This window comes from Phoxinus phoxinus (assembly GCF_949152265.1).
Source record: "Phoxinus phoxinus genome assembly, chromosome: 5".
Taxonomy (NCBI): Eukaryota; Metazoa; Chordata; class Actinopteri; order Cypriniformes; family Leuciscidae; genus Phoxinus; species Phoxinus phoxinus.
This window is the reverse complement of record NC_136880.1, coordinates 29,313,004-29,337,070: the sequence shown is the minus strand read 5'-3', so window position 1 is coordinate 29,337,070 and position 24,067 is coordinate 29,313,004. Positions and strand designations below refer to the sequence as shown.

Below are 24,067 nucleotides of genomic sequence, written 5' to 3'. Positions count from 1 at the left end.
ACGTGTTTCCGGGCTGCCTCTGTTGACTTCCGGGAACATGGCGAACACCGGGGCGGCGGACGACCACTGGCGGAGTGCAAGGGGAGTGTAGCGGAAGACTGGGCACCCCGAGGTTACCAGGCCCTGACAGACGAGTCCGCCGAGGCGACATGAGATTATGAGTCTGTATCGAGATCATACAGATAAATAGTTCCGATCAGGCAGCTTTACCTTCACCTACACTGATAATCACTGACTTTAGCTGCTGGGGAAGTCGTGCATGTTGATCAAGCCATGCCCTGCCGGATCGCACCAGATTCACGCACTGTATTTTTAGCCATATTTTAGTACAACTCTTAGCGTTTCGCGACACGGAGCAAAACAACCGCAGCTTCAACGCGCAGATACTGTAAAATCATCGGTGTAGCAGTTCGTTAGCAGCGCTCAGCTCTGCTCTTCTTCCGGGGCCTCAGCAGATGCTCCATAAATCCAGCTTTTACAACATGTCAGTCCACTTAAAACGTTTATTAAAGATCAGTTTGTGAATCCACACCGCTGTGCAACACAGTCAACCGTCGAATCGGCAATAATATTGCCAATGCCACCGACTCCTGCGGGCAAATTCCTCCTCCTGACCCTGCACATCCATCCACGCGCCATCCTCTGAGATAAACATGTAAGCCTGCTTTTAACCATCACGCGAGGTCGTATGGCAGCAATTGTAATGTTTAATCTTTTTATAGTGGTGTATTTTTCAAGACAAATCAATATTTTCTGACTCGAAACTATTAACAAGTGACAAAGGGAATGCTAGAAGTTTAGGTCAAACATCTTGTCATTATTTACTCGTCGTCATGTTGTTCCAAACCAGATTGACTTTCTATCTTCTGTGGCACAGAAGGTCGAATGAGAATGGGAGCTGTCAAGCTCCAAAAAAAGCACAATTTAAGTAGTTCATATAACTATATTGCAAGTCTGTAACCATTATTCTAGTCTTTGGTGTCAAATGATCCTTTTGAAATCATTCTAATATGGTGCTCAAGAAACATTTCTTCTTATTATTAATGTTGAAAACAATGATGTTGTTGATCAAAATTTATTTTGTGAACCATTATTAAAAAAGCATAATTAAAGTGGTTCATATGTCTATTTTCCAATTCCTATCTCTTTAAAGGGGACAAATGCTTTGGAAATGGTACAACCAATGACACACCAACATGAGACAATGACAGCAGATGCATTTAATGTCAATCTCTGTTTACAGCAATTAAACTTATATTGAAATATTCAATATCCAATATATGCATTAGTGCTGGTTTGATATGCATTTTTCAGTGCTTTAGTAGATTTGGTCCCTCTGAACCTGAATATGTGATTAAACAACTGTTAAAAGGTTTGGAGTTGGTAAGGCTTTTTAAAGATGATGTTGAAAGTCAACATGCTCACCAAGGCTGCATATTGTTACAATTTAAAATAACTGTTTTCAATATTAATGTATTTTTTTTCCTGTGATGGCAAAGCTGAATTTCCAGCATCATTACTCCAGTCTTCAGTGTCATCTGAGCCTTCAGAAATCATTTTAATATGCTGATTTGGCGCTTGAGTAACATTTCTTCTTCTTATTAATCTAAAGACTAATCTAAATGTATTCATCTAAAATTTAAACTAAAGTTCCATATAACAGTTTTTACTTGAGAGAGACATTTTTTGACATTATAAATGTCTTTAATACCTTTGATCAATTTAATGCATCCTTGCTGAATGAAAGTATTAATTTTTTTTTTTAAATAACCTTACTGACCCCAAGCTTTGGTGTACATTCAAATCTAGATGCACATTTGATCCGTTTTAAAGTTTTGTATCTGGATCAACCTCATAATCATAATAATTGTATTTTTGTGTAATGACAATTCATAAACGTCTGATTCAGATGTGAGGATGGGATATCCTCTCCTCCTCTCAGCCCCTGAAGGAAAGGGCACATCAGTTTGACAATTCTCAAGTTACCATCTATTTCTGGAGCTGCTCCTGCCTGCTTCATTGGTGTGGAGATGACTTTCCATAAGTGCTGAACCATAATTTTGCATTTCACTGTGGTTCAGCACTAAAATCTGCTGTATACAGATTGAAAAAATCATTTGGACTATGAAGTGTATTTAATAAAGGATGTACTTTCTATTTGCAGGAATGTTCTCTTGAACTTTACATTTGAACCACCCTATATACCATGCTGGGGCTGCCAGTTCGCTTTGGCCTTTTAACCTGCAGGAGATTCTCCTCGCCCCACCAGCCTTCTCGCCTGCTGAGTCTAGGTGCTCTTACTAGTATGTACACCACACGCATGTACAGCGGTGGTGGGGGCAAGCCAGGTCGGCGCATCAGCCTGATGGGAGGAGGGCCGCCCATGTTGGAGAACCACCATCATCCACTCCCTCCACATCACCCTCATGTCCATCATCCTCAGAGCTACCCACCCGTTTATCAAGCCCGTCTAGATGCCCACCGGCCCCATTACCAGACCCACCAGCACTACCACACGCACCCTCAAGTCGCCCACCTCCCCCCTCCGCACTACCAGCCTCATGCACATTTGCACCACGGCAAGAAGAAGACCTGGAACTTCATCCATGAGAAGATGAGCTACGACACCTTCTTCACCATGAAGCGACTGATCGATCGCTCACGCACCGTGGATGAAGTCCTCCGCTGGGTCACGCAGAATCCAGGCAAGATCTCGCACAATCATTACCCCATTGCCCTACAGAAGATCGGTCAGCTCCTGGTACTGCAGCAGGCTGGAGGTCAGGCGGGTGGCGGCGGCGGTGGAGGGGCGGGCGAAGGAGCCTTGCCAGCGACCTCTGTTGGAGGTTCAGGGGAGAACGCTATACGACACATTCTGGATAACCAGGACTTTCAGACTCTCTGTGATGCCATTGTCAATGACTGCTCCAAGTTTGACAACTTCAGCATTGTTAACTGCCTTTATGCTGTTGCTGCTCTTGGTGAGTCCTTCCCTTTCAGTTCAATGACAATGTACTCAGATTACATCGACGGGAACTTTAAACGTATATTCTTTTGCACTATTATTAGTTTATTAATTAAAAACGCACATTTTTTACATTGTCCATGTGACCTCAATCCTTAAAAGGTCAGATTTCCTTACTACTTAATATTTTGTCTCTGAAATATCAGGGATATTTTAAATGAAGGTGATTTACAGGGCTTGAAATGTCAGTGACTTATTACAATTTTATCAGTTTTCACGACAAGTCGTGGAGCTTTCTATAATAAATATTACTTTTAAGTTAAAAAGCTGTTATGCGCAGTGCAAAAATATATATTTTTTTCAATTGAAAAATATTTGTAACAAATTAAACGAATTGTTATAAAATATTAGGAAAATATGTTATTATAATAATCATTCAAGAAAAGAAAAAGAGAAAAGCCTGCACACAATATATACTCAAAAATATATTTAAGAGAAAAGGTGGTTCAAAAAGGGCTTAGTGCAAACACAAAATACAATTTCTGTGCCAGCTCAAGTGTATGCTGCTATTAAAGCAAAAGGACATGGCAATACTAAGTACATTATTCACCAATACCAACAAACAATGACACTGATATATTTTAAGATATGTCAGTGCAAGTTACTTTCAGTTAAAACAGCTCAAACGTGCATTTAGTCTGAGCCTAGGCTTAAGCCTTGTCTGTGAAACCGGCGGTTAATCTCCTACAAATCTGTACCCAATAGGCTTTAATATTATGCATTTCCAAGTGTTTGAATAATAACAACACCTCTTTTTTATCAAACAGATCCTTTATAGTGGTTATACCAATGTCTCTCTACAACGTGAAACCATTATTCCAGGCTGGAAATCAAAATGTCTTTGTATTGGAGTAATAGGCGACAGAGTTTTGGCTTTTCTTTCCCAACTCCTGATTAACTTCCACACATGTAATGTGTTACTAACAATCCTGTTCTGCCCTAGACCAGTTATTTTTTAATGTCTAAAACAAAATGAACCATTGCCTGAGTTGAGTGATTCAATATCCAACCAAACTGAATCTGGATCATGTTCACCCATTCAAAATTATACCGAAACTGTGATATCCGGAATCACAAGACATCCTTTATTTCTGGGAAGTTGCTTAGTAAATTTTTGTTGTTTCTTTCGGTTCCCAAAAAAAGAGCTGAACCAGCCATTAATACGTTTAATTATAGTGCAATTTTGAAGAATTGGGATAATGTGAAATAAGTACAAGAAACGAGGCAATGCTATTATCTTGGTCAAAGCAATCCTTCCTAACATAGACAATAGCAGGGGAGTGCATCTATCCGAATCCTCATGTATAGTCCTATACATGCTGTAATTTTATATCCTGAAACTTTACTAAACTGTTCAATCATTTCCATAATCACTGGAATAGACTTCTCCGGTTGAGTAACAAACAAAAGGATGTCGTCTGCATACAAAGCAATTTTATGTAGTCGTTTATACAAGTATCCAGTGTAAAATTTTGTTAATTAGAATACACACTCCACTATAATTTGAAGTAAACGATGCAAAAAATACATGGAACAACACAGTCTCTCTGGAGCTTCATCTCGAAGCAGAGCTTATCAACCTTTTTATTCTTCAAAAAGGAAATAACATTTTTCCCTCTTCCACGATCAAAATTTTAACGTTGATTGGTCCATTGCTGTAGAAACGTTTCTCATTTTCAAATTGTTTTATGTCAGCTTAAAAATATTTAATTTAAATTATTTAAATAAATTATCAAATATTTGAAAAAGTAATAATAATTATTTATTTAAAGAAAATAAAAAAACCTATACAATATTCATATAAAATATCTTTAAGAATATTTTCAAGAATTTATTAAAAGGGAAAAAAGTGCTCAGTTCCAGTGCAATATATGTTTCCTGTGCCAGCTAAAGTGTATGTTGTTATTTAAGCAAATGTGCTTAGAAAATTGTTATAAAAGTAGATTTTTTTTGTTTCAAATAGTTTTAGGTGAAATACAGCATCTGACACTCCTGTCACTGCTTGTTGTGTCATTCAGCCATCAAGTTACAGTCTATATTTTCTACATCTATATTTTGACTTTTAATCGTATGTGCTCTCCATCTCATTTAGGGCTGCCCAGTGACTCTCAGATTGTGCAGGTGCTGGAGGAAGAGTCCCAGGCGCGTCTGTCCCAGTTCAACCAAAAGGACATCTCCATGGTTTTCAGCAGCAGCATGAAGCTGCACCCGTCCAGCCAGCATCCGTTGATTGAGTCATGTCTCGCCGGGCTAGAGAAGAACATCGAGAGGGAACGCCACCCCCAGACGCTCTTCCTCCTGCTCTCCTACTACCGCACTAAATGGAGAGCGCTGCGGGCGGCGGATGGAGCCTCCCCGGAGCTGCTGGTGGTGAACCGGAAGATCCTGCGGTTGGTGAAGCACACGCTGGCCAGCGTTAGCAGCGTCAGGGACCATGAGATGGCTCTGCTGGATGAGATGCTGTCAGCATGTGCCAGGGAGGCTAGCAACAAGAGCCTCGAGCTTATCTTCAGCTCTCACCTCTTCTACCAGAACAGGCAGGAGAAGTTTGTGAGCAGTCTTGCAGGTGAGTTAATGACACATTTGTCTTCATAAGGTTAGCCTGTCATTTTTCACTACACTTAAAGGAACACACCGACTTTTTGGGACTTTAGCTTATTCACCGTATCCCCCAGAGTTAGATAAGTCCACATACCCTTTTTATCTCCGTGCGTGCCGTAACTCTGTCTGACGCACCCACCGCTAGCCTAGCTTAGCACAAAGACTGGAGGTAAACGGCTCCAGCTAGCATACTGCTCCCAATAAGTGACAAAATAACGTCAACATTTTCCTATTTACATGTTGTGATTTGTATAGTCACAGCGTGTACAAATAACAAGGTCACATGAGAAAGTTATCTTCTAACCGTATACATACTGGGAACTATATTCTCAGAAGGCGAAGCACTGCTACTTCTGTGGAGTGATTTGCTCGCAGCACCCAAGAAGCCCTGTGGTGAGGAGCAGAGAGTTCGCTCAGAGTGTTGCGCTAATCACTCCGCCCAAGTGCTTCGCCTCGTAATTTATATATACGCTACCTTTCAAAAGGTCAGGGTCGGGTTTTGAAAGAGTTTAACTAGCCAACCATGCTTTAAAAAAAAAAAAAAAAAAAAATGTAAAAACAGTAATATTGTGAAATTTTCATTAAAATTTAATTTATTCCTAAAATGGCTAAGCTGAATTTTCAAACCATGACCAAATCTTTTTATGCATTCTTCCTGAATAAGAGTATTGATTTATTTAAATAAATACAGTATGGTTGTGTTATCTATCTATCTATCTATCTATCTATCTATCTATCTATCTATCTATCTATCTATCTATCTATCTATCTGTGTGTGTGTATAAAGCATATTTTCATATTTCTATATTTCATGTATTATATATCAGAAAACAATTCAGAAATATGGTGAAAAATATACTTTGTATTTCATATATCACATGAGCAATTTCTTTAAAACATAATAGGTGTGTGATGTGTGAAAAGTGATGTATTTAAAAAATCCATCATAAAATGCTTATAGAAGCCAAAAGATAGACTGTTGTGGTAAACCGAATTTTCTGTAAAAATTCTGAAATGTCTATGAAAATTATAATGTGTCCAAGGTGAAATCTAATGGTGATCTTCCAGCAGGGGCCAAACATTGATCGCTTGATATTTATAATGATAACATTTTTGCTAAAATTATGCTAAATAATTCCTGTTGCTAAGATCTGAATGAGACTAACTTTAAATCCTTTTTTGTCTTTTTAGAGGAGTTGCCTAAAAAGGTTGATAGCATCACGCCTTACACCATGGCCCTCATTGCCAAGTACATCGCTCGCCATCGTCTCAGAGAAACACGCTTGCTAGACACTATCGCTGACTTCTTGGTCAAGAAGGGTGAATACCTGGACAGCAAGGTTAGGCAAATGGACTGGTTTCAGTACTAAAGGGTTGTTTATGTATTTAATAAATAATAAAATAAAAACTGGCTTCCTTTTCTGTGTTATGTAATTGTTTTGAAACCAGTGTATTGTATTTAAGATTTCCTCTTTCAATTTCCTCTGTCCAGGTGATCCAGAAGCTTGTTTTCCCATTCAGTCGTATGAGTTATCGGCCAGCTAATGAGGCTCAGTTTTTTTCCAAGCTGGAGATGGTGCTTGAACTAAAGGCTCTGAGCTCTCCATTGGCAACTGTAAACATCCTCATGTCCTTGTTCCAGCTGGGACATTTTCCTGGGCTTGTTCTTCACCGTGTCTTTTCTCCATCGTTCATCAGCAATGTCACCAGTGAGTTGGAGTTTGTCATTACTGAATGCGCGTTTTGAAAGCAAGCTAACTGGCATGTTTGTTGAGTGCTAAGAAGACCAGCACTTCTCTCTTGAGAAGATAAAATAGTCAGTCCTTATGTACTCAGATGGTCAACAGCTTCATGTTTGATTTTGAATGTTTAATGTTTTATTTATAATATCCTAGGCACCCATAAGTAAACACTGAAATTGCTTTGGAGCAGGAAACACTCATGCAAACAAATCATAGGGAACATACATCAATGGTGACCTCTGCTGGTGGATTTATTTCTTTAAAAACATTAAAAATGAATTCCACAAAGGATAAAGAAATTTCTAGAAATCTAGGCTAACTGACTAGAAATTAAATAATTGAATTGATACACTACTATTCAAAAGTTTAAAATAACTAATTTTTAATAACTAGTTTTAATATATTTTAAAACGTTATTTATTACTGTGATGGAAAAGCTGGATTTTCTGCATCATTACTCCAGTCTTCAGTGTCACATGATCCTTCAGAAATCATTCTAATATGCTGATTGGGTGCTCAAGAAACATTTCTTATTATTATGTGAAATGCTGCTTTTTTTTTAGTGGAAACACTGATTTTTTCTGATTCTTTGATTAATAGGAATTATTAATTAGAATGGATTATTATTTGATTAATTTCAATTGATTTCACCCAGGCATGTTTTTGGCTGAATTGTTGACTGGAGAGGACAGTAAAGTTTGAGCTTAACTCTGTTCTATCTTTTTCCATATAGACAGCCCGTACGCCCTGATCGTACGTCGGTACCTTTCACTACTGGATTCAGCCGTAGAGCTGGAATACAGGGAGTACACTGGACCTCGCCTTCAGGACACCCACAAAGTGCTCATGTTTGACCACGCTTTAACTGCAGATGAGGTGAACCGCAAATACAGGTAAGTGACTTTAGAAGTCTGCCGGTATCCTGAAATAGAGAAGTGGCACAAATTTCCAGGTAACAGCGAGTATTTGTGTTTCAGTTATAAAGGTCTGGTTGCAGAGGCACTCCGGCAGCTTGTTGGCGAGCACGGCTACAAACAAGATGAAGTTCTCGCACCAGGATATTACACGGGTGATTTTCTTTTTGCAATCCAGACATTCGTTGGGTTTTTACGAATTTATTTAGTTGTACCCGCTTTTTGCCGTGTTTGCACCGCAGGAACTGGGAACGATTTTAGTTCTAGGAACTAAATTAGCTCCTACTTCAGAGTTAGGGTCTAAACCAGCACAATAAGAAATACCAGTGATGTAATTGTACACTGATTGGCAGAATGCACCAAACACCAGCACCCGCCATTAAAAAAAAAAAAAAAAAAGCTGCGTACACAGTCACACACAGTTTATAGCCTTTATATTTACTCCACAAACTTACTCTGTGAACATGGAAAACTGTGATAGATGGACCTCTTAACCTTTATTCTAAGGAGAAAATCCAACATGATTATTTATTTCTGCTCAGCTAGCGTCATTGTTATTCAACCACACGGTAAACGTGTACCATTTACTTTCTTTGTATAACATAACAGTTCTATCTAATAACGTATCAGACAAGACTGTTGTATACTAATGAAGATGGAGATTGGGAGCGCTGTGTGCTCAGGCTCTGGCGTTCTCAGTGCCGTCAAAATAAAAGTCACAACAACAAGAGCAGCTTACATCACTTCAGAGTCCTAGTGGCGGTGCGAATACAACCAGGAAAATGGCCCTAGGGTATCATTTAGATTTTGAGGAACCGCCCTGGTGGCGACAACTAAGTTCCTATAACTACCCTGTGCAAAAGTCCCTTTTGTCACTTGGGATGAAACCATCTGCTAAATGCATAAATGTAAATTTGTGCCACAAACGGCATGCTCAAATTCTATGAAATTGATGTGCAGTTTTCTCTTACGGCAGATTTCCTGCTGTGGATCGACAGCACAGGCCGCGTCCTCCCCATCAGAACAGGCACACCAGCAGCATCATTAGCCACTGGTTCAACCCCATGTGTAGTACTGAACCTTAAAACTCCAGATGGGTCCGGATCTGTCGCGGCCCTCACTACCGACTTCCATAAGTTCTCTCCCTTTGCCCCGTCACTGGAGGAAGGGGCTGACAAACGAGCTGGAGAGGAGTCTGCCTTCCTCTCCGCTCACATGCGTCCTCCAGCGGCAGCAGCAGGATCTCAAAGGGTCGGCCCTAATGGAACGGTCTCGCTGGACTACAACCCATATTACACTTCAGATTATTACTCGACTCTAGCCAAGGAACACTCTCTGGAGAGCCAGGACAGCTCCACCCTCAGTAGCCCCTCAGACTGCCTGACCCAGACAGGACCCTCCGTTCCAGGGACGGTTGCACCGCAAGACTCCCTGTTCCAGTTCTCCATTGGAAAAATCCTGGAGGACGAGGGGGGTGCTGCGACAGGAGCGAACCCAGTGCCGGACTGTGAGATCACTACGTTTTACGAAAGTGTGTCATACCCAGAGGGTGGCGAGAGTGATGTAGTGGCCGGTTCTCCACTGCAGCTTCACAACCCTGACAACCCTGAAGCTGACCGGACCTCAGGAGAGCAGGTGAAGAGGTCAGTCCTTCCTGAATCAGTCAAACTATGTGTCATCTGGGCTTGAATGTCTTGCTCATCATCTTTAACACATTCTTTCTGTCCTTCCTCATATGCAGGGTTATTATGTCTGTAAATGATAAATGGCATTATTGCCATAATTCTGACGTGCTGGTGGGATCCAGGGCCATGAGAGATCGTCACCTGCACTTACTGGGCTACGTTATACTACAGGTAAACACTGAACAATTTAGATTTATCCTGTTATTAATTACACTTGCAGGCTTAAGATATCATGCTATGTTATGCTGTCTAGTTTATTTAAAACAGTAGAGATTAATTTAAATGTTCTCACACACTCTATGAGTGTGCGTGCGTGCGTGTGTGCGTGTGTGTGTATATAGTTATGGGGAGTATAAAAAATCTGTAATCAAAATCTAATTATCTAATTTCCTATATAAAAATTAAATTATATACTAAAATGCAGTGAAAGTCGACACATTTACATTAAAATGCATTTGAAAACTAGTTATTCTAAAAAAAAAGTGTTTGAATGGGAAACATATCATTAAGAATCTTTTTAAAGAAATTAGTATTTCTATTCAGCAAAGAAGCATTAAATTGGTCAAAAAGTGTCAGTAAAGACATTTATAATGTAATGGAAAATTTCTATTACGAATAAATGCTGTTGTCAACATTGATAGTAATAAGAAATGTTTCTTGAGCACCAAATCTTAGCATATTAAAATTATTTCTGAAAGATCATGCGACACTGAAGACTGCAGCAATGGCTGCTGAAAATTCAGCTTTGCCATGACAGGAATTAATTACATATTAAAATTATTATTCAAATAGAAAAGTTATTTTAAATTGTAACAATACTTCACAATATTACTGTTTTTACTGTACTTTTTATAAAATAAATGGAGTTTACTGACCCCAAACCTTTGAATGCTAGTGTGCTTGTTATATTGTAAAACTTTCTAAAAAGGGGATTAACTGTTAGTCCTATTACGTGTATCATGTAAAAGATGAAAACAATTACCGAAACTTTGTATCCTGTAAAGGGACCATGGTGCAGTTATGGTATCGCATGCTAGTACTACTAGTATTGAACAATTACCTATTATAAACTATTGTATTTACATGGCATACCAATGTACTGAACAAAAAAAATACCATGGTATTAGCAAGATACATTCCCAAAAACAACATATTGTCATGTCATGGTTCTACCTTACTAATGCATGCAGAATTTCTCTGTGTCTCATTTAACTCTTGTTTTATTGTAGTTGCCCTATCTGGAGTTGGAGAAGCTGAATGGGATTGAGGAAGTGAAGCAGTACCTACACAAAAAGCTCCTGGAGGTTATTTTATGACGACATAAACGAAGCGAGTGTGTGTTCATGTGCTTCAGTGAGCATGTGCGACTTCTGCATTTTCAAGAGGTTTTGTTGTTTTCAGAAAGACTATGGTGTATGTATGTGTCTGTGTGTGTATGTGAGCGTCTGTATGTGCGTTTGTACACAGAGGATGTGAACAGTCCTTGTTTTCAGGACAAAACATCAGTTGACACAAGGAATCTGGGTGGGTGTTATTGTCATTCTTTAATTATTCAGAGGTCTCCTCTGGGCAAAAATCAAAAAGGTTAATGTAGTAAGTCTAACTGTGCCTGGAAAACAGCTTATTTAACGTCATCAAGAATACAGTACTTCCCTCAGTGAGTGATCGAGGACCATTTCATTCTCAATGAACAGTATATTCAGCAAAACTTCTGAAATGTTTTATATTTTGTCCGGAGTGAGTGTTTTTGGTATATATATTCGGGGGGTGAGAGGAGCGGGTGGTTTATTACATGTTCCCCAGCATTTTATTTTTTGTTTTTGATGGTGTTCCCAGATCCACTTTCATGTCCTCTCTGTTATTTTGGTGTGTTTAGGTGCAGGCTTTAGAGTAGGCAATAATTTTGTCTTTTGGGGCAAGTATGAGGAGCATAATATATTTTATGGATGCGGACACAAGTGTGCAGAGGTCTGGTGATGAGCCACAGATATTTGTATTTCAGATGCTGCCACCACAGCCACTGCTGCTCTTTGGTTTTAAACCTAAAATAATTGAGGGTTTGGGGAAAAATATGGACATATATATTAATAAATAAGTGAAGTTGTTGATTGAAAGTCTTATGATGTGAACTGTATCGAGTTACAGAATAGAAATGTTGGAATGTACAATAATTATTATATGCAGGAATGGGTTATGTTTATATATTTTATTTTCTCAAAATGAATGATGCTTTGGTATCATGTGAGGGGAAAAGCAATGCACAAAATCGACTGCAGGATAGTTATTAAATAATGTTTTCATCTCCCATGTGGAGAATGTTGCATTTTTAGATTGTGCCTTTAGCGTATGGATCTGTCCTCATTGTAATCTTCAGATAAATTCTAAACAAAACGTTTAATGAAAGTTATATGAATAGACAAGTAAAATTTAGCAGCAATTAAAAAAAAATGTTAATTTTATCATTAAAAAGAATGTAATCCATGGAATCTAGTTGGATTTGTCACGTTAAAATTTTTATCACAGTGACGGGCAACAATTAAGTGTAATATTTAAGTATTATCATAATCTATTTTACTAAGTACAACATTTTGCATAGTTTGTTTTAACTAAAGCCATGAAGGTTTGTTAAATGAAGGCCTTGCTTGCCTCTACATGAATATGAAACGTATAAAGATCCTAAAGTCAGATCTTATTAATATGGAAGATGTATTTTGTGCGAGTCAACCATGTACCACTTTATCTGTGTGCATTTGCTTTGCTCTTTCTTTAGAGGGAAAGATAATTTATTATGGGAAGTGAATGTAAGTGGACTGTGTGAGTGAATGTCTGTGTCAGGTAGCAGGTGGGGAAATGGATCGAAATGTCTGTTTATATATACATATTAAAATGTCTATATAAAAAAAGATTATTAAAAATAAAAAAGCAGATAACTGTCTTGAATTTTTCTTTTTTTCAAACTAGGAAGAAATCCTTTTTAAGCCTCCCCTTCTTGTATCTAGTTGGAACTGATATGCAGAGTTATTTTAGTATAATTTATATACTATTAGAGTATTTATTAACATTTTAAATTAGCTTTTTTTTATAGTTTTAGTTTTGTGCTTTTTTTTTTTGTATTTTTTTTTTTTTTGTAAAATTTACTTCAGTTTTATTTTTAATATTTGTGCTTTAAATTAAAGCCACCATGAAATAAAATGAACTTATTTTTTTATAGAATATTGCCTTATTATAAATTATGAACTCAGCAGAAGTTTTTCAATATTAATACTTCAGCTTCATTTTTCAATTATATCTGCTGATATGTCCTATTAATGTTCCCATCAAAAGCTGAATATGTAATTATGAAATGATTGGCTTAAAAAGGTATTCTGCAATCATCTTCAACATAATGGATTCTGCCTGTTTAACAGTCTGAGCAGATGGTAGTGGCAGCTCAAGTTTGTCATTTACTGTCTGACACAACTAAGCATCTGTGTGTGAAAGGACAGACAGTAAAGACAACATATTCAGACTATCTAGTTGCAAAATACATGCACCACGTGGTAACTAAAGAGAAGTGCATGTTAATTTGAATGTAACTCAGAAGCTATATTGGCACCGGCAGCACACTTGACAGGTAAAATGTTGAGTTCTATTGTATGTTTATATGGACATTGTATTTCTTAAAACATAATTTTCATTACACAGGAGACAGAAATTGTGGGTAAGTAAATTTTGACTGAATTTTCATTTTTGGGTGAAAAAAAAAAGGCGATTAAAATGGTTTAATTTCTGACTATATTATTTCTTGTATGATTTGTGTCAAACCAATAAACCTTTATTTTGAAGAAAGATTTTTTTAACCGGAAGTAGTATTTGTGGCATCGTTCTAACCTGCCAGTGATCAGGAAGCGCAGACGTTAAACGGTGTGAATCATGGACCATCATACGATGTGATATGTCAACGGTAAGTCATTTTGGAGCCTCATATAGGTTGTTTACAAAGTTTAAATTCTACTAATTTCGAGGACACGATAAATTGAGGCGTAACAGCTGTGTTGAGCGCGTGTTAGCTGCTCTCGAGCTTGTTTCGTGGCTGTAGCGGTGCGCGAGCGCTCACCTGCATGTACGTTCACAGACAGATCTTCACTAATAAACACACACCTGATGCTCTTGACCCCTAAACTCATGGCTTTAGAAAAGATGAGAGTTGGACGTTGTTGTAAAAAAATAGTTAACTTCAACTTTTTCTGTAGGTAATGGCTACGTGGCTGTTGACATTTAGGGTGTATTCACACCTGCCTTGTTTGGTTCGATTGAATCGAACTCTAGTTCGTTTCCCCCCTTGGTGCGGACCTTTTGGGCAGGTGTGAATACAGCAATCGAACTCTGGTGCGGACCAAACAATCGAACCGAGACCCAGCTGAAGAGGTGGTCTCGGTACGGTTCCAAACGAACTCTGGTACGGTTCGTTTACGATGTGAACATGAACCGACCCAATATCGGCCCAATATCAATATCGACCCAATATTGTTCATTCAAGTGCGAAAGAGAATTCCATTCCGGCGCGCTGTCTGGCCACACAATACTGTTGCGCGTCATTCTGCGCGTCGTGTGTGCATCATTGGCAGTGTTGTGCATGAACGTGTTCACTGAACGCGTTCATATTTTCGCCGAACGCTGAACGAATCACTTTTAATACAATGAACGTGAACGAGAGATTTTTCGAGAGAACTCATCTGATTTTTTTGTACATATTTGCCTATTTGTTAGGATTTTAGTATCATAATGATTAGGCTAATAAATGCACGCACAATTATCCGTGAACTTGATTTGAACAAATGCCTTTCAACTTGTGTGTGCAAAATTCAGAATTAAATTAATGTGCAGAAATTTGTACAAATAGAGAGTAGGATATGTAGGCCTAATATACTGTTGTAGCCATTTAAAAAAGCGCGTTTCATATTTGTTAATTTATGTTGATTTATGAAAAGTGAACAGCACGACCGAGATAGGATGCGCAATATGAGACATGGAGCGGGTCAGACATGATTTTGACCGTTGAAGTTGAAGTTGTTATAGAAAGCCTTTCTTTAAAGTGAATTTCGTTTTGTATAAATTGTATCTTAATTTTAATACATTTTTCATCAACCAATTGCCTGTATTTAATGAATAGGCCAACGAAACAAATATAACGGAGGCGCCCGCGCGCTATTGCACGTGAACTGAGCACATCCTAACTTAACGAATCTCAGTGTATGCCTCACACAGACATGACAAATACACCAAATACACAAAGCTTGAAATGTCTTTAAACGAAATAATTCAAAACGAAAAAAGAAAAAGGCTACTCTCTGATTATGTAATCCATTATTAGGCTTATTTATGTTCATTTCTCTCTATAAGCGCGTTCTCACGGAGATGGCGATCGTCAACTTCATCTTTGCAGCCGAGTCGACACTTTTAGAGAAAACACTTGTTTATTAATAAAAATCAATACACGCGTCACCGGATTTACAGATGCACGCACACATATTATTTCGAAATAACGAGACAGTAAAATAACAAATATTGCAGTAGCCTACGAAATATCTCCAAATTTATTTTTAATTAATTTTTATATTTTTTATATCTCCGAGCCTTTTTTTGTTGCACTTCCTGATTTCCCTACTTGAGAATCCTTGTCCAATGAATGGACGACCTTAGCACACGTGTGGTTTTGTTTACACATTTTGGTTCACTTGCAAAAAGAGCAGTGTGAAAGCGAACCGTACCAAACAAAAAAACAAAAAAAATGATTTGGTCCGGACCAAAGCAAGTGAACTATCGGACTTTCCTGGTGTGAATACACCCTTAGACTTCGTTTCCTGTTCTTATTCGTACTTTTACATTATATTTCATGATTTAACGTTAGACGCGTAAATTCACTTGCTGTTCATGTTATCACACCTTTTGATTTAAATATATTTAATCATATCCCCTTTAAAATGTATTGCTTTTAAAGGGATAGTTCACCTCAAAATTAAAAGTCTGAAATAATTTACTCGCCCTCATGTCTCGCCGTATGGCTTTATTTCTGTTTTCGCAGAATGACAGTTAATTGAATGTAAAAATGCTATGAAAGTGAAAAGACTGAGGCTGTCAGCCCCTGATATTCTGCCTACTTTCTCCTCTTTTGTTCTATCGGTAAAAGGAAGTCATAGAGGTTTTAACTATATTCTGATAAACATATTTGACCCTTTTTGCTTTTTTTAGAAAAATGTGCTGTGCCATTGACTTCATTCATAATCAGAGGGGCAGTCTGTCATCAGGAGGCATGATGAGATATGGCCTGAAACTTGCTGATAGATGGCCACAGTTAAAGAGGGGAGATATCTGATTTACTGAAGGGACCACTTCGCTGCTTTTGTGTTCAAAGGTTGCGGCTTATGCTTGTAACAGTTGGACTGTACACAGAGATTATTACTGCTTACACAGTCATGCTCTGGGAAAACAAACTTTATTGACCAGTTTATTAGCTTAAAATGATCTTTAGTTTTTAATGCAAGACAAAAAACATATACACTGGTCAATTTTGAGATTTTGGGCTTCCTCTTTCAGATAAGTGGAAAGAAAACATCCAAAATACACTTAAGGGTTTACTTTAGTACACTTTATCTATTTGCGTTTCTGGATTTCAATTGCACTACATATCTGTAAAAGGCCATTTCCTCAACATTAGTTCCGCTGAGCCAGAAATCTTTACTTCAGTATGCCAACAAAATGAAATTAGAATTGTGAATCTGGCTTTGTCCAATATTTTTGTTCTGGAAATGTAGATACCGTAATGCCGTATTTGATTATTTAAACGCAACTTTTAGAAAACGTCTAAAACAGTTGTCTTATTGTACTTCAATTTGGGAAATATGGTGATTATCTATTACCATATATACGGTAGTTAATTTTTTTTACCCTATTTACCTGTTGTCTTGCCTTAAAGATGATCTCAATCTTTTATTGCTCTAGAAACTCCCATCTATGATCATTGGTTCAAATTTGGCTCATTTGAAAAACACCTAAGTCTGGTATTTATTCTGGTATTATGGGTAAAATAAACACTTTAATGGGGTAAGAATTTGTGTAACATTTTTTAGATTGAATTTCAACTAAAGGTTTTTCGATTATTTTTGGCATTTCATATTTTATAATAACTTCTAAATGATTCTGCTATTACTAAATGGTGTACATCTTGAAGGTCACATTCGTATTTCACAAATAAATCATTGTAACCTAAAGGTGCAGTAAGTGATTTCTGAGAATCATCGTTGAACACTGTTGATATTTGAAATCAACCCAAACAAACGCACCCTCCCTTCATTGTAGTGATGCTCCGATTGATCGGATATTGGCTAAAAATAGCTTGATCGGCGAACCCCAAAAGCGCTGGGGTTTGCATCAATCTTTGCATCATTTCTTATTAATATGATCAGGGTTCCCAATCATGGTCATGAAAAACCTGCAAATATCTGTGAATTTTTAACGTGTTTTCATGCAATAGTCAGAACAGTTTATTGAATTTTTTCTCTTCTGAGAAAATTGCTTTATTCTCTTAGTACCCTTTAAAAGTGTTTTATTCAAGTTATTCGAAATGTAGTTTTAGAATTTATAGGAACAATTTTTAAATAAAGTTTTCACCATGAAAATAGCCAGAGAAACTGTCATGGCGTTAAAAAAACAAAATGAGGCAGATCTTTCAAAGTTATTTACATGTTTATAGTGAACATCGATTGTTCTAGTATTGCTTCAAAAAGTGCTTGTCCAGTAATAAGTATAATTGTAAATCTAGTCATATAAATTGCTTAATATAAATATAATATAACATAAATCTCTGATTTATAGTCTTTGATTTAAAATATTGATAAGTGATTAAAAAGCCTTATCCAGTTATGACTGGAAAGGTCAGGATATTTACTGAAAACTGTGGGAACCCTGAATGATGCATAATGCAGAGCTTCCATTTGATAGAAATAATGAACTGGCATGAATGTGATCAGTAATTGTGAACATGTGCTTTAGGTGCCTAGTCTGAAGTTGCCTTAGTCCAGGACATAGCAGACCAGGATGGCTCTAATAGAGGGGGTGGGTGATGAGGTCACCCTGCTCTTTGGAGTGGTGTTCCTGGTGCTCGTCCTGGTTCTGGCCTGGGCTTCCACTCACACTGTTGAACCCCCTGAACACCTCCTCTCACCCAGCCCAGGGACCTCCCCCTCCACAGAGACTGACAGCCAGGAGCCGCTCCCCTCGGGTAACACGGACTCGTCGCCCAGCGGTGTCAGGGAGAATGATAAGAGTGAGCCTGGAACAGAAGCGGGAGCGGTGGGACAGTCCTCGGATGATAGTAGGGCTGGAGGAGGTGAGGGAGGCCTCCTGGAGGAAGCAGGGATTGAGAGAGATGGGTTGAGACATCGAGATTCAGCGGGTCCCTCGACTCAACTTCCAGCCAGCGCCCCAAGTGCCACACAGCCTTCGACCGAAGAAGCACCGAATGACACCCAAAGGAACATGGTGCTCAGGCTGAAGTTCTTGAATGATACAGAGAGGACAGCGCAAGTGAATCTTCAAGACACGATTGGTTACATTAAACGGTAAGCAACTGAATGCTCAACCTAAAATAATTTTGGTATCAAATGTTTGTTATATTTAAGATAAGACACTCAAGGCAGCATACAGATAGCAGCAGATGAAAACAATTAGCCTATTTAGGTTATAATGGTTTAAAAACGGTTAAAATTTAGCTATATAAATTGGCGAAATAACAACACCCCACAGAATTAAATTAAATATTTAACTTGTATATATATAGTTATATTTAAAAAAGATTAAATTAATACATTTAAGTAATTTATTTATTTATTTATTTTTTAAAGCTGAATGTACTGTGGGGTGGGGGACTGGGGGTAGTTTCTAGTCTGCAAATTTCTTAGATTTTTATTTATTTATTTTTTATTCTATGTCCACCCAGGGATAGTCCACCCACAAAATCATAATTTACTCTCTTGTCATTCCAAGCCTGTATGCATTTCTTTTTTCTGCTGAACAAAAAGGAAGATACTTGAAAGAATGTTGATAACAGTTTCGTACCCATTAACTTCCATTGTATTTTTTGTCCAATGATAGTTAATGACACTTTTTAGCTACTAAAACATTCTTAATATTCTTCAAAATATCTTGTTTTGGCTTCCACAGAAAAAAAAAAGGTCATATAAGTTTGGAACAACACGAGGATGAGTAAGTGAAGACAGAATTTAAAATATGGGAAAGACAATCTCTTTAATTTCCTGCAGTTCTGTGTCCTGTTTGGTACAGTACCTAAATTCAAATTCAGAACTTCAATTGGATTTTAACAGAAGTTCTCAATTCGGTACTAAATGCTTTTGCTTCTGTTTGTCTCCTGTTTTCACATTTATAACAAGATAGTGTATAGTAACCTTAAGAAAGCATTTTTGGTGTTTTTTTAGCATTTTGGTGATTTTTGCATATGGATTGTATCCTTGGCTACCTGCTAATTGTCATCAGGCAACATACATTTTTGTCAGTCAATAAGAAAGTTTCTGCCAAGAAAATTTCAGCAAAAACAGCCCACATACAGTTACCGACCAGAGACCTTTTGTTTTGTTCCAACACCACTTCTCTTTCCTATGCAGTGTGTACCACCATTCTTTCAGTCAGAAGAGAGAACCAAAAAACAGACCTCCTTGAACCTCATGAGACACAATTATCCATTCTTACAAGCAGTAACCATTCTATTAAAATGAGGCAGAATGGTCCTTCAAGTCTTCTGGAAACATGAGGCATTGAGTGTGTGGGAGTTCACATCATGTTTGCAGTAGGTGAATGCGCCCTTTTAAGAGGTCAGATTGGAGAGTTTCAGTTTTGAAAAGTTATTCATTGGGGAAGGCAGCTTGTGTGTTTGCAAGGAAAATCGCTGCACAATCCTCTACATTTGTTGTGGAGTTTTTCTTCTGTTTTAAATGGAATTTAAACATTGCTGAGCAGCTTTACAAAATATCTACATTCTCTGCAAACGATAGTGTTTAAAACAGTATTTCATTCAGTTTTTTTGTTTTTAAATTCTTCAGTTATTCCAAACTACCTAAGAATGTTCCATTAAAATAGTTTAAATGCACCAGCACAGCATTTTTAGATGACAAAACTAATTTTTTTTGTGCTTGCATTTTTGTTTGAATGGTGTGAACTTGAAAGGTTTTTCTGATTTTTTTTTTTTAGGATTTCTGAAGGCTGTGAGGCCTTTTGTTATTATGGTTCTTTGTCATTTGTTTGTCTGGAGCTAAACAATTTGACCAAAAAAATCATATTGCGATTGACATTGTGATTTGAACTTTAATATGGTAAACTTTGTACATCTTTTATATCAAAGCTAAACTACAATCAGAATGAAAGAACAGCTCTTCTATTCTCAACCCAACATAAACTGCTTTTAGAACCCCTTTTATTTAAAGGGGCTATATAATATATAGGAAATGTTCATGGATTACTCACTATTTTTATTGGCGATGTGTAAACAGCTTGAAATGAGACCTTCCCCGACTCCCTAGATTGTTTATAGGCTGTAGACTAATTTTTATGTGATGGACTCGGGACGTTTCTGCCGGGTAAATGAAAAGGATGTGATGTTTATGCGTGCTCTAGAGAGCTTCTCTTCAGCTCTGTGACGCATGAAATAAATGCTTATGCTCAGGATAATGCCGAAAGAGCTATTCTGTACTGGAATGTCAATGTGTCATGCAAAGAAAAATGATTCATTCAAACTAGGGCTGCACAGTTAATCGCAATGAAACCGCACGCGATTTGGTAAAGGCTGCGATTTATTTTATGCGCAGCTTGTCATTGCAGCACGGCTGATCGGTAGTAAATGCTGCTCCATCTGAACGCCAGAGGGCGCTCTCATGCAGACATGCTAAATATGCCCTGCCGCAGAAGTACGATAACGTACATCTTTACAGGAAATTCGTATGGGCATCATCTCACAGAAGGATGCTCACCTGTCGTTATGAAGTGAGAGTAATAGCATGTTATTAAATGTTGTCTTTGGTTGGACAAGTGGTTCATAAATGCTTCACCTGTTTTGGAAAGATGTTTGACGCGTTGCTTTTTCAAATGTGAGTCAAACTCAGTGTTTACAGAGCCGTATATCAATGACAAGCTGCGCATAAAAAATAATCACAGCCTTTGCGATTTCATAATCGTGATAAGCCAAATCGGTTTAAGTGTGATTACATGTAAATTGCGATTAATCGTGCAGTACTAAATATAGTTTATATATATATATAAATATTATATATATATATATATGCGAGCATAAGCAATGACTGCAGTTCAGGTCGCTAATAACAAGGGTTTCTGAATTCTTCATATAGAATAAAAAAACAACCCAGTTCTAAATGCATTCACAATGTAGGCTACCTGTACTTGAAATTTGTTTTGTTCACTTTAATTCTGTCCCCGCCATTGATGGAATTTTCTCTGTTATATGGTAGGGGGCGCTATTAGGCATCTTCTGTAAGACTACTGAATCTCCTGATCAAAACAGAGGCAAAGAAGCAGCAGAAACAAGCTATTGCAGATGCATATGTAATTAATGCGATCATCGATATTAAACGGCATACGAATCAAAACTGCCTAATGGTACCGAATGAAATGTTGACCCAGGACGAGCTCTAGGACTGTGAAGCCTTGAGGGTTGTTGATGGACTCGATCTACTCCATCTATGTTTTGATCATCGTTCTGAATCCGATCCAGACGTAGGTTTAGACAAAAACGTGATTTTCTCAAAATTATGCTTTTTTATTAAACGTACCCATTAAACGTATTGTTAAAAAAGGAATATATGAAGCAAGATTAAAACGTTTAAGCAGAGGTTTTGTTCTTTCTTTTGATATATTGCATGTTTTTGCAATATTGAATATTTACAACAAAATATTCTGGGGGCCATGAAACTTTTTGTGAAAATGATCAAAAATTCTGGTGCTAGCTGGCAATTTTTACTGTATTTTACTCTGGTGTTAATAGGGTCTCAGTCTACATTTCATTTACACTCTTCTATGGTATGATTATATTGATTATTGTTAGGTGTGTAGCCTATATTTCTGACCTTTTTTTTCCACCTTCATGCAGTATTGTGAGGCGTCTACTTAAACCAGTTTCTGTGGTTAAACAGTAATTCCATTGTTGTGAGCACAGATTCAAGCAGACCAGAATGTGTAGCTGTTTGTATTTGTGTGTATATAATCTTCTGTTTGATTGCATTTTCAGAACTTACTTTGCTGGACAGGAGCACCAGGTACGTCTGATTTACCAGGGCCAGCTCCTTCAGGACGATGCCCAGACGCTGGCCTCTCTCAACCTGGCTGACAACAGTGTTCTGCACTGCCACATCTCGCAGCATGCCACACGAGCCATGCCTGCCGGGGCACGGGCTGCTGACCAGGTGCATGTGGCTCTCAACGTGGGGAGCCTCATGGTGCCTCTGTTCGTGCTTATGCTGTCTGTGCTCTGGTACTTCCAGATCCAGTACCGGCAGTTCTTCACTGCACCTGCCACCGCCTCACTCGTGGGCATCACCATCTTCTTTAGTTTTGTTGCGTTTGGGGTATACCGCCGTTGATGGCTGATTCTGTCCAGTTATATTCAGCATATACGTGTTTGCGCACATACAGATACTCATTCTTTGCACTTGCTCACTTACCAGTGCCAGTGGCAATGTCTTCTGGGATTTCTGGACTTCTCAGTTTTTGCTGAAGGCTGTGATTTCAGAGAAACATCTCTGAGGTTGTCTCTTTTTTTTTTTTTTTGTTATTGTGGTTTTCGTTTGTGTTATTTTTTGTTCATCACTTTTGCCATTTTTCATCTGCACCAAGTTTATGCTTGTCACAGATAGGAATATGCTATATATTTTATTTTTAAAGAAAACTAGAGATGTTTATTGTGCCTGTCCTCTTTTTCTTTTCTTTTTTTTCTTTCCACATGCATGCTGCCAGTGTGAAACTGGGGCTTGCTTGTAAGAGGGTGTATGAAATGATGGTGTTCGAGTTTCAAGCAGAGGCTCGTCTGGCTGTTTGCCGGACTCAAACTGTAGTAAAGCAGGTCAGTAGAGCTGCTCTTGTATGTTGGAACAATTCAAATAATTTGTGTACAATAAGGCTTTTGAAATGGAGATATAATCTATTAAATCATTCTTTTATTTACTGGTGACTTGTCATTTCTGAAATGCTTTACCGCTGCTCATATAATTATTATGAGAATGATTTGTCTGTTTTCTCCAAAATGGTGCAGATGTTAGTGTTTACTATAGCCCCAAAACTGTAGACACTTCTGGACACTAAAGAAAATGTCTGAATGTCATTAAATAAAAAAATTAATATAACACCAAATGGCATCTGCAAACAAATGATCAGTTTTTCTCAGAACTAGATTCACTTTTTCTCACCCATCTCTCCAACCACTTTTAACTGACTGGTGTCATTGAAAATGTTTGGTTTCAATGTTAGGATGTTTCAAGTTACTTCCCCTCAAGTTCGCAATGAGGTCCTGGCAGAGTAAGTACAGGTGTAGTTAATTGCATTTACAATGACATGATTCAAAGTTTGACAAGAAAATGTGGCAAAAGTGAAAACTACCACAATAGCGTTTGTCTTAATTTTGAAGATTATATATTTTAAATTTATATATTAAATAAAATATATTATATATTCATATAAAAATGTGCTTGTGCTTATTTTCTTTTAAAATAAATGCCACTTGGTATGACGTTTCGTTACATTCAAAATACATTTCAATTTGTGAATCAAGGGGGGTTTAAGTATCCAAATAGCTTTCAGGGTCACTACATATGTTCATATAGGCCTATGTGTGAGTGAGTAATGTAAATAAATGCATGTAAAATAGGCTATATGTGTATTTGGGTACATTTAATGTTTAGGTAAGTAGGCATCGGTTCTCCCTCAGCTTTCTTTGGCCCTCACATTTGAGTCTCACTAAAAACCTTGTAGTATTTACACAGGAAAGATTCTCTTTTGTTGCACTGTGCATTTGAGTTCATCTCGGTGGTGAACAGAAAAAAAATC

At 37.7% G+C, this 24,067-nt stretch overlaps 2 protein-coding genes across 3 annotated transcripts; both read left to right on the top strand.

The window, feature by feature from the left end:
- Positions 1–12,902, top strand: fastk (Fas-activated serine/threonine kinase). Its single transcript, XM_079613450.1, has 10 exons — positions 1–655; positions 2,165–2,981; positions 5,118–5,591; positions 6,818–6,966; positions 7,119–7,335; positions 8,102–8,261; positions 8,346–8,437; positions 9,259–9,925; positions 10,024–10,138; positions 11,197–12,902. Exons 2-10 carry the CDS (start codon positions 2,207–2,209, stop codon positions 11,281–11,283), a joined length of 2,736 nt encoding a protein of 911 aa, XP_079469576.1. The 5' UTR covers positions 1–655; positions 2,165–2,206; the 3' UTR covers positions 11,284–12,902.
- Positions 12,903–13,349: 447 nt separating this feature from the next.
- tmub1 (transmembrane and ubiquitin-like domain containing 1) lies at positions 13,350–23,384 on the top strand. Of its 2 annotated transcripts, XM_079613503.1 has the most exons (4): positions 13,350–13,592; positions 13,793–13,910; positions 17,999–18,567; positions 22,257–23,384. In XM_079613503.1, the coding sequence occupies exons 3-4, from the start codon at positions 18,044–18,046 to the stop codon at positions 22,606–22,608; spliced, it is 876 nt and encodes a 291-aa protein (XP_079469629.1). In that variant the 5' UTR covers positions 13,350–13,592; positions 13,793–13,910; positions 17,999–18,043; the 3' UTR covers positions 22,609–23,384. The 2 variants fall into 2 exon arrangements, with proteins under 2 accessions (XP_079469629.1, XP_079469630.1); XM_079613504.1 differs by lacking the exon at positions 13,350–13,592 and having other exon boundaries at positions 13,772–13,910.
- Positions 23,385–24,067: the final 683 nt, after the last annotated feature.

Coding starts and splice junctions, on each gene's coding strand:
- fastk (XM_079613450.1), top strand. CDS start 2,207: ATGCTGGGGCTGCCAGTTCGCTTTGGCCTTTTAACCTGCAGGAGATTC. Junction 7,336..8,101: donor GTTCATCAGCAATGTCACCA/GTGAGTTGGAGT, acceptor TTTTCCATATAG/ACAGCCCGTACGCCCTGATC. Junction 10,139..11,196: donor TGGGCTACGTTATACTACAG/GTAAACACTGAA, acceptor GTTTTATTGTAG/TTGCCCTATCTGGAGTTGGA.
- tmub1 (XM_079613503.1), top strand. CDS start 18,044: ATGGCTCTAATAGAGGGGGTGGGTGATGAGGTCACCCTGCTCTTTGGA. Junction 18,568..22,256: donor ACGATTGGTTACATTAAACG/GTAAGCAACTGA, acceptor TTGCATTTTCAG/AACTTACTTTGCTGGACAGG.